General features: G+C 44.5%; 1 protein-coding gene across 1 annotated transcript in view; it reads right to left on the bottom strand.

Moving 5' to 3' along the window:
- Positions 1-346: 346 nt before the first annotated feature.
- SLCO3A1 (solute carrier organic anion transporter family member 3A1) overlaps positions 347-10,964 on the bottom strand; it is a 144,694-nt gene continuing 134,076 nt past the window's right edge. The window contains exon 10 of the mRNA XM_048317680.1: positions 347-9,457. Coding sequence (XP_048173637.1) covers positions 9,078-9,457 — 380 coding nt within the window. The 3' untranslated portion in view covers positions 347-9,077. The remainder of the gene's footprint in view (positions 9,458-10,964) is intronic.

Here is a 10,964-nt window from a genome sequence, read left to right as displayed (position 1 = left end):
TCCAGGTGTTCAAGTTCCTCTGTTGTGCAAGAATCTAGGATGCCCTTGTTCTCTCCTTCCTTTCTCCATTAATTAGACTTCATCTTGGCCCTTCCCCCAAACCTGCTTAACCTTCTCTGTCACAACCACTGCTTCACTGGACCTCCCCTCTGAAGGCACTGCACATGCACAGAACACAGTCACCCTCACTGTCATTTCTAGCAATCTTTCAACGTCAGCATCAGAACCTCCAACCTGAACTCTCAACCCTGCTTTTACTGAGACTGAAAACTTTCTGGGACAGTCAGAACACTAGCCCAGCCAGCCAGCCTGGGAGAACCAAAGAGATCATCCAGTGAGACAGGACAAGAATGAAAATAGTGTTTTTAATATCATTTACAGCAAACTTACAGTATGTATTTCACATCACATATTTCTAAACTGCTCATCTGGAAAATATAAGCTGCAAAAATACAGAACACAGTACTCAAAATATATCGAGCATGTGGCTTCTCTTTCTTTTTTTCTCTTTTTTTTCTTTTTCTTTAAAGTCAATTGTACAGTGAAACATTTCCTTTTCCAAACCAGGTTTTGGTTTACTTTGGAAGTGTTGCTAAACATCTGAAAAATTACCAGCAGTCAAACCAGCACAGTTCAAAGACCTTTCTGAGGCCCACTTTCCCTCGGGGACTGCAGGAAAACAGTGACCCCCAGCCCGAGGCAGGGGCAGTGGCACGTGGGCTCATGCAGGTCCCACGCACCGCTCCAGACTATTGGTGGAGATGCTCTGTGCAGGAAGAACCTTCTCCACAACCCACAAATGCTGCTCTGCCCAGGTGACTGTGAAGGACAGCAATGGTATGAGGGACAAACACCACAGACTGGTCTGGTACAGAGGCAGGTAAATAACTCCTCCAGTGCTGTGGATCTTGCCACAGCCAGGGCTCTGCAGGTGAGGTTTGAACCACAGCTGTGACAAACCGCATGCGGTGGTCTTGTTCTCCAACAAGACAACCAGTGTGGAAGCACCCTCCATGCACTGATGGAAGATTACATCCACACACCAGCTGCAAGCACTTGTCAGAGAAGTCCTGAGCTTCTGAAGCCCAGAGAAACTCCCACCAACAACCCTGCTGAGAGATGCATCAGGATTTGGAGGGCACATGGCAGGCCTGCCTCATGAAAATGCATTATTTTCTTTATTTACACCACAGAGAAAGAGAAGGATGGATAAGGGAGTGGGTTAAGGAACAAAGTAAGTTCCTAATATTCTTATTAGCTAAAACTCCAAGCCCCTCAATCTCTGCCAGAGACACAGAGGAGCCAGCTGGTTAAAGAACAGAACTTCTTTCCCAATCTGCCTTGAATTTTAAGCTCTCGAGTTTGCTCATCTGTAGCTGCCATTAAGGGCTGTCAGGGGTGGGGGATAACCAGGTTACACAGGCAGGGCATGTGCTGCTGGTCAACCCCTGCAGGAGGAAAACACGCAAAGAGAGATCAGCCAAACCAAAACCTCGCTGTTTCTCCACCATGCATGAGGCATGGCCAAGGACTGGCTGGGCAGTCGCTTCTGCTCACACACCACATCCAGAGCTGCTCTCCTCCTGCCTGTGTCAACTGCCCCCACTCCCTCCCCTCTGATTTCAGATGGTGCTCGTGTGTCTCATCTGCACAGGGCAAAAGGAATTTAAAAACAGCCTTACTGCAAACATGCCCCATCTATTGCCATTTATGCACTGCTAGCTCACATGACTCCAAATGTCCCCGTGCCTGGAATGTGATATAAGTACATACAGCAGGGAAAAAAGCATTTCTGCAGACTGCATTTGACTTGTATCAAAATCCTAATGAACACCACGTTTATTGTACTTGATTTACATGGTAGTCACGTATAATATAATACAACACAGCGTTCCATTTGCAGTGGTAGGCACTATGGGTTTTAGAAGGTCACAGCTCTTCCCCTGCTCCATCCCACCCCCTCCTCCCTATGGATGTGGTACCAAAGTGAACCAAGAGCTCCCTGTTGTGCGGCCCCAGCGCTGCTCCAGTTTCCCTCTGAACCTGCTCTGGGATGGCTCCTTCCCAAAAGCAGGTGAGGGAAGCTGCTTTCATACGTTAACACGGAGACTCCAAAACTTTGGTGGTCACAGACCACTGGCAGCCCTTAGCACTTGTCAGGGGCAGTCATGTGCAGCCTCCTCACCACGCTTTGCACCAAAACACCATGAAGGCAACGTGGGGCTGTGGCTGAGCTGCAGCCCCCTAGCACAGGGAATAGGCCACCCGTGATCACAGAGCACCGTTTGGTCGTGCTGCAGTAAGACTTTAGGAAAACAGCTGTGAGCCTCCAAGAGGGATCATCCTCCTCCTCTGATCAGGCAGGAAGCGTCACGGGTGAAGAACAGGGCTCATTTCTTCCTTTCAAGTTCACAGTTAGAGTTGTGAGGCACCAAAAATATAGCACTGTTTGCACTGAGGGGTAAATGCACTGGTACTTGTGCGATGTCAGAGTACACGACTTTCGGGAGCTGAGATACCCGTGGCAGGGGAAGAGGCCTTTTGCTGTCCCACCCACGGGCAATTCAGTTGGGAAGAACTAAGATATGTTAGGCCATATGCAACTCTCTTGATGCCCGAGAGGTTTCTGCTTCTGATCCAAGAGCTGTGCAAACATCGCAAATAAAATTTACACCACCTGCTTCACCTCAATACCCATCTGGTTTTGTCTGGGTTCATACCCTTCTGGTGTTTGCTCTCAGTAATTACTCAAATGAGTGCATTAACCGGTAGGAACACTGGGAGAGGCTGAGAATTTCAAGCATCTGTGAGAGAATGTTCCTGGAAAGTGGACTGGGAGTTGGAAGCCAGCACTTTGGCTGTCCTGGAGCACTGTGTGTCCAGCGGCGCTCAGCCCACTGGCACCGAGCAAGGATCCTCTTACTCAATTCCTAATCACGTATTTTTGAACTAAATATTTTTACTAATGAGAAAATTCCAGCCTAGGTAACTCAAGGAGCAGAAATATCCCCTGTGAGTCTTATGTCCATCCAGAACAAATCCCTGTGTATGAATTACAAGAAAGCTTTTCCAACTCCTCCAGACCACAGATGATACGCAGAAACGACCTTGCAAATACACTGGAGGCATTTTCTTGGTTTTCTCAGCAAGTTGCAAGGAAGAAATAAAAGGGAAAATTCATTCATGAAGTTGCTATAAATTATTTGCTGAGTTGGAGCCAACAAGTTTCTTATTGCTTTCTGCCATATGCAGACACCAACTTTGTGTAGAACAAGTCCAGCACTACAAACTGTTCAGGGTATGACAAATCTTTTCCTTTTTAGGGTTTAACACCCTGCTCTGCCACACTGAATCCAAATATAAAGTGGGGGAAACAGCACAAACTCGTCCCATCCCAAAGACCCCATTCCCTGGGGTCACTCCATTCATCAAACAAATACAGACTGAAGCAAAGCTTTGACAAGCAAAACAACATAAACACTACAAACATCCTAAAGTCCTACTTTTGCAGCCATCTAAATGGATTGCATCCACATGGCTTCTCCTGAATTCCCTGTGTCCTTCTGGGACCAAGCAGCTCAGAGCCAAGCAGCTGTGGCAAGACTGAAGATGAAAGAAAAGCAGTCCATGTTCGAACTCTGCCCCAGGAAACAGCAGTATTGCATCTGAGCAGGCAGAGCTTCCCTCTGCTCCCCTGGAGTCAGGGAACAGACAATGGCCAAAGATTTTACTTGGCATCACTACTTAATAAAGAAGTACCTCACGTCTAAGAACTGCCGAAAGGCCATTTTTCAGCAAAGCAATTGTATTAAGACTCAGATTAGCTAGAAATGTCAATGGAATAATAGAAAACATCGTTTGCAGCCTAGAAGTTATAGATTTAGGGTACATAAGCAGAACAAATGATAATATTCTGAACATATGTAAAACTAAGTGAGACCTGCTGGCATCCCAGACAAATTTAAATGCCACTCAGTAATTCTTGCTACCTTGTATTGGCTTGGTATAGCCAAGCTGTGCTTTGTCATCAGGGGAAGGAAGAACTGTGGCTGGAGAAAGGAAGCTGATGGTCAGTTTGGAAGAAACACCCACAAACCATGGGTCTGGTGGAGGTAGGGCTATCCAGGAGCACAGAAGGGTGGATAATCCTTTCAGGGACAGCGAGTGGCTCAGTTACAATGTTCTTTCTGCCTTGCATCAATCTCAACCAGATAACCATGGCTGAACCTGGCTCACACCAAAGGTTCCCATCTTAATAAACTGCTACCTATGTTCCCAGCAATTAGCTTGGCTGCCAACAAAACAGGTGAGTCACAGCAGCAGTGTGGGATGCTGGGAGAGGTGAACCCAGATTTAGGTAAGAAAAGCCAGAACCTCTAATGCAAATGGGAGCAGGTCAGTATTACTTCTTGTAATCAGGGGTGCTCTGCCCTGTGCACAGGAAGCTTGAGAGCTTTGCACATATTAATCAGATCTAGAGAGAGAACAACAACAAACCTGCTCCTGTCTGCAAACACAGTTCACATGAAATTAGGGGGATAGATGAGCACGGCGGCATTTAAAGGCAGAGCAGGAGTAAGTCTGGAAACCCTTGTGAATAAAGAACAAAGCTGTTATCACATCAGTCCAGTGAAGCATCTGCATGTGTCTTTTACACTGACAACTCCCCACATCACCTGCCAAGAATAAAGCAAACATCACACCAAGAACGCCCAAGTCTGAAGAAAATACCAAGCCCAACACACCCAGCTGAGACAAATTCTCACATGGCAGCAACAGCTGTGGCTGACTCGGGGGCTAAAGCTTCACAGTGCTGGTAGGGTTCAGGTTGTTGTGGGTTGGCTGTGGAGTGAAACTGCTGGTTGTGAGATGGAGTTGCCTTTCTGTGTCCCAGGACCTCACTTACTGAGAAAAAATGTGAGTCTGTCTGAGACACAAAGGTGAACCTTAAGCACATTGCCTCCACTGCAATGTGATGAACACAAAACTCTGATGGGGATAGGAGAGGGTCCAAATCTCATTCATTCCCTTAATTTAAATTTTTTTTTTTTTGCCAGGAAAAAGAAGTCAATGCATCTCAGCCATTTGGAAATACTCCAATCACTTTCCAAATGTCTGCAGACCATCAGTTCAATTTGGAAGCATTTTGAAGCGTAGCTAACTCAGATAATGGAAGCTAATTCCTCTCTGCATCTTTCTCTTCTCACCTTCTAAGCAGGGTGAGACCCAACCACAATTAACAATAGCAGCACTGAGGAGTTCAGTGCATCTCACAGGGGAATGGCAGAGGAAGGTCACTGTTAGCTGAATTGCCAAGAATGGAAGGTTTGTGATATTCAAGTGATAATTCAAGTGATGGACTTTTCAGTCCCACTCTACATCCAAGATGTGCTGGGCAAAGTCAGAAAAATGGATGATTTCTATATGTATTGAAAAAAGGTTCTGGAAATGCATCACCTTGTTAACAAGGATGCAAAGAAAATTATTCCAGTGTCATCTGCACCAGGTTTAGATTGGGGTCCCCTTTTGATTCCACTGGGGCTATGCCAAAGTGGGATCTGTGCAAGGGAAAGGAAACCCCAACCTGAAGTCATGCAAGGCAACTGGTCAATCCCAGAGAGACTGCTGAATCTCAAGTTTGTTTTTCCAAACGTCCCATTCCTTAGCAGACAGCCACGCAGGAACACAGTGCTTGGAAACACCAGAATAACATTTCTGCTGAGACTGAGGCCTCAACAAACCCCTGAATTTCAATGCCCTTGAATATGAAGGAACAATATCCACCATTGGATCTGGACCACACAGCTCAGACCATGTGCCCGTTTCTGTTCCTGGGAATGGGCATCTTTCTAACTCCATCCTTGTTTTTAAGCTTCCTGCACGGTTAAGGCAGTTGCAGGATGGGGGTGAAGTGCTGACAGGTGAAGGCCCATAACGCCATTTGGGAAGCAGAAGGATGTCTGACACCCTTCATTTGTTCTTCTATAACAAAAATTGGGTTTCAGGCAAAAATGGCTTGTGGTTCTGAACCCAAAATGCCTGCTGGTGTGGATGAAGGGTTTGGTCTGTGTATTTTCTTTAAACTAAAGCTCTGTTCTTAAATCAGTACCAAAGCACTGACAGCAAAACCCTTCACGATGCAGGCATCAGACCTAACCAGGGAAAAAAAAAGCGTGGCACTGGGGGCGGGGGGGAAAGCTTTTCAAAAGTTCCATTACCAAAAGAAATAAAATAACAATCATGCAGGAGTTCCAAGTTGCAGCTTAAAAATAACTAAGTAACCTCATTCAACTGCATCTCCCACACAAACTAAGAGAACAAATGAAAAAGGTAAAGAAAAATAAAATAGAAAATGTTATGTGCCCTGTTTCTATAACGCCAGTCAAGGGGGACTTTTGACTGTACCAACAAACCACAGCTTGAGAATGCTGGGAGTTTGTTTTACCTCATGTCAATCAGCATGCTATTCTCCTTCACCTTGGACTTTCAGAGGGGAAAATCATGAAATTGTGAAAGGGGTTATGAAATTTCAAGCAATCAGGCTTTTAGAAAGGTTCTATTCTGTGACATTTGTGTTCTAGTCTGAAAGTGTGTGTAGAGTATAAAATTATGAGCTAACATTTGCAAAGACAGCAGTCTAAGTAATAAATCTGCAGAATGAAGAGAACTGTATAGAATGATTTCAAAGGCTTATACTTGACAATTATATATATTTTATGAGACAGTTATGTACCCTGTGCCTTTTTTGAATTCATTGTTTTATGGATGCAGTATCTCTATTTTAGCAGACAGGATATACTAAACCCATGTAATGGTCTAAAAAGCATCATTTACCACCCAACACAACAATGGCACTGCATAGCTTAATACTTTTTTTTCCTTAAACTCCTTCATCAATTGAGTGATTCTTAACATGGCTGAAACCCAGGAATTAAATATCTGCAGTTACAACATTTGTCGAGTATTTGGCACAGTGGAGTTTATTTGATACACCCTTTTTTCCTGCCCTTATTGTTGCTGAACATGTAATTCTGTGCATAAATTACAAACACACATGTAAAGTCAGTCAGGTGGGAGCAGTTTGATGCACCACACCCATGTTGCAAAGCCTGGATAAGAGCAAAGTCTGCTAAAAAGGTGCTGAACATGAGTGGTGAATTATTAACCCTCTGTAATTGTGCCAGCTCTGGGGTGTCCACTGCCAGCAATGGACAAGGACCTGGGGAAGATCAGCCCCTCTGCCACCTGTGTGGAAGTGACACCCAGCATTTGACTCAACATGCCAGGTTACTTCTCTAAACATCCTCAAGTCCACAACAGCTTCAAAATTCACACAGAAAAGGAACTTTTAATTATGATGCTAACCCTTAAAACCCTTCTGACATTTAGTCCATCAGAAACAAGTCTGGTTCCTGGGGAAAAACTCATCAAATGCCACCAATTTGTATTGCTTCCCAGCAGGAATGTTTTGGAAAACAAAAATATGCATGCAAAGTAAGTCTGACCCCCACGCTTCTTGTAATCAGATGAAAGTTTCCCCATGGTTTCTGCAGGTTTAGGTAAAACTGCATTGCAAGAGCCAAGCCAAATCTGCTCCTGCATGGATGCTTTGTGGGGAGCTGAATGGAAGTTTGAATTGCTCAGTGCTGGCCAGCCTCTGCTCCCATTACCCAGCCTTCCAGAGGAACACTATTCCCACGTGTAAGAGCAAAATGCGGCATCCAGGAGAGGAGATTATTCCATCTTCCTCACACAGCTTCCACTGAAAGTCAGTGGAATTGCTCAGGTGAAAAGTAAAATACCAATTGCGAGGGTTGAAGGATTAAGGTCAGTATCCCTCTCGTCTTGTACACACACACACACGCACACACACACACACACACTTACTTTAAAGAAAACATCCACCACACAATTTCTAGATTGCAAATTATATATATATATATCTTTAAAAACTGGAGAGAACATAAACAGCCTCTCCACATATATATGTATTCACTGAGTCACATAGAATATGAAAAAACTATATTATGTAAATCATCATATTATCTGTAATTCTCCAACTGACAATTGTTTTTATAGAGACACAGTGCATTCATTCTCTTTTTTAAAAACATATTATGTGTCTTCATTGGCTTGGTAGCATATTAGAATGAAGGCGTATGGATAAAAATGCAGAGGATTAAACAAACCCCTTGAGTCACATCATGTTTGGGTGAATTAAACAGGATCCTTTCCCAAACTAGCATAAATAAATCCTCCTCATGGAAAAGTGTCAGCGATTTAAGGGTTAACATAGATTTGAAAATAATTTTAAAAAACATCTTATTAGAGGACTACACAGATAAGTATTTGGAACTCATCCCCCTTTAAAAATGACAGCACGTTTGGCAAGTGTGAGCAAATGTCTTGAACTCTACTGGGTTTGAGATTTGAGCGCAGCTATTCACAGACAGCCACAAAGCTGCAATCTGCGAATAAGCCTGGGCTGGAAGGACTTGGATACCCCTGACAGCAGTGCTCGCCACCGGGAAGGTTTCCAGCAGCTTTCAAGGTATTTATCGTGGACTCGTGGCTGGTGACAGAGTGTGACTGGTGGAAGGACTCCAGCACCGCTCCCTCTTCGCCATCGCAGACAGAGCAGGTTGGAGCAGCACCCAGCCTGGCCAACCCTGCAGGGCTCCACACACCTCATCTCAACTGGGAAAAACCTATTGCTGTTATCACCTTGCTGTTATCACCTGGCTTTCTCTATGCCTCGTGCCCAAGCCTGTGCCGAGCTCTCCGGTGAACCTCTGCAGATGCCCTCCTTGGAAGCTCGTACTGTCATCAAAAGGGCTGGTACCCAGCCACAAGGGCTCCCTGCTTTCTACATCACCCTGCAGGATGTCACAAGTGATCCCACTGAAAGATGCTGTCCTCAAGAATCCTGGCTGGGTCTGACTTTGAGAAAAAGACAAAAGTTTCCTGTGTTGCCGTTGCTGTTTTGCAGTTGTGTTTCTTCTTTCATTCGTGCTCTCTCCTTGTTTTTATTAAAAAGGACCCTTGTATTATTAATATAGTTCACCCCTCCACAGTCACTATAAAACAGACTCCATATTTTCACACCACTCATGATCTTCAAGGTTATAGATAAATTTTGTCCTATGTGGTTGATTTTGGGGCACCGAGTCCCGCCCCAGATTGTCTAGGGTGAGAGTAGAGGCAAAAAACTCACTAGTGCTGAGACCACCTTCGTGGTTCTTGATGTATCTTTTATAGTTTTTCCTCAAGCACTGCCAGGTGGTTGTGTACAGGATGAATGCAAAGGACTTGAGGGCGATAGCAATGCTGACATACAGGTATCTGTAGACCACGTTGTCGTACAGAGCGCAGGCTCCTTGCTCGCCACAGAACGTGCTCCAGAATAGACACGTGGAGTCAATCCCGGCCCCGAAGATCAGCGGAGGTGGGATAAAACCTGCCAAAATAAGAGAGACAAATCATGCTTTTATGATCCCTGTGATAAAGAGAGAAGACGTGACTGCAGTGAGTGGAAAGAGGGTACTTTATCAAGGTTAATAGTGCCAGCTGCAGCCTGTGATTCTAATTTTTAAAGTTCTACATCAGCCTAAATGAAGTCTGTGGATGAGCTTTTAGCTTGGACTTAATGTCTACAGAAGAGATTCCTGCTGATATCAACACGCAGCAAGGATCTTATTCAAGTTTGAGTGGCTTTTATTAAGCTTCTTGTTTGCCTAATGAGACTAAGTGGAGGGGTGAATGAAAGAGGAGGAGGACAGTCTTGCAGCTCACTCTCTGTTTAAACACTGGCAATTCTGCACTTTAGGGTGTTCACCTGAAGGATCTCACAACACTCAAGCACCTGAACAGCTGGGGCACTGAGATCCAGTTCTGGACTGTACCCTGACATAGCAAAAGCTTTCCTCTGGGTCTAAGGAGAAGAAACAATAGCCTCTAATAGATGTCAAAGATGCCCTCTGAAAAGAAGGGAAAATTTCAGAGTGCCATTAAATGAAATATCACAGCAGGACTCTCCCACAGCCATTGCAGCTGACTACCAATGACTGTTTCTCAATCATAGTTTGCAGCAGAGCTGCAATCTTAAAGCAAAATAATCACTCCAGTCTCCTTTAACTAATAAATGCAATGTTTTTCTTCTCTACTTTTCCCCATCCCATAGGGACACTGCAGCAAGCCCCCATTTCCCATTAGCCTGATGGCGATTAGGACATCCACGTTCCAGCTCGAGACTCCCCAGCCAGCGCACGTGCACCGAGTGTGCAGCACTGGGAAGAAAATGTGAACATTCTACATAATGTAACCATTTCTCTACCTTCTGCTGTATTTATGGGCAGAGGCTAGAAGCAAATAAACCCTGAAAAAACCCCTGACTGATAAAGTCACTGCTGTGGGTTAAGACACAGGAGCATTGCATCTACTGAAATCCAACAGCAGGCAGGCACAACACCCCCCTGACAGTATCAATGCATCTGTCTAGGTGCTGTGATGCCTGAGACTCTATAAATACCTGTGAAAGCAGACACAAGGACTGCAGTTTTTAGACAAGAGAGTGTTTAATCTTGGATCCAGTTTCATCATTAACCTGGATTTCCAGGCTTAAAGAAGATACCTTCCTTCAGCTTGTCACGAGCAAAGTAGTGACATTCATGACATGTATCCTAAGACTACAAATAAATTGGCTGTCTTCACTGTTTCCCTGTGGTAACTGAGATCTCTTTATTTTATTTTGTTGATGACTGGAGCTGTGCAGATTTTGTTTGATCTTCCTTTACGTTGATAAATGCAGGAATTAAGAAAGGCTATATGGGCTTTTGGTGCTCATTTTAACCAGTCATTAATAGCACAAATGTAGTAAATAAAACCAGATGATAAAGAAGCAAGACAATCTGTTTGTTAGAAATACTAGTCCCAGTCATCATATCTAAAAACATGTCTACGTTCTG

This window comes from Corvus hawaiiensis, chromosome 13 (genome assembly GCF_020740725.1).
Source record: "Corvus hawaiiensis isolate bCorHaw1 chromosome 13, bCorHaw1.pri.cur, whole genome shotgun sequence".
Lineage (NCBI taxonomy): Eukaryota > Metazoa > Chordata > Aves > Passeriformes > Corvidae > Corvus > Corvus hawaiiensis.
This window is presented reverse-complemented; position numbering and strand designations above follow the sequence as displayed.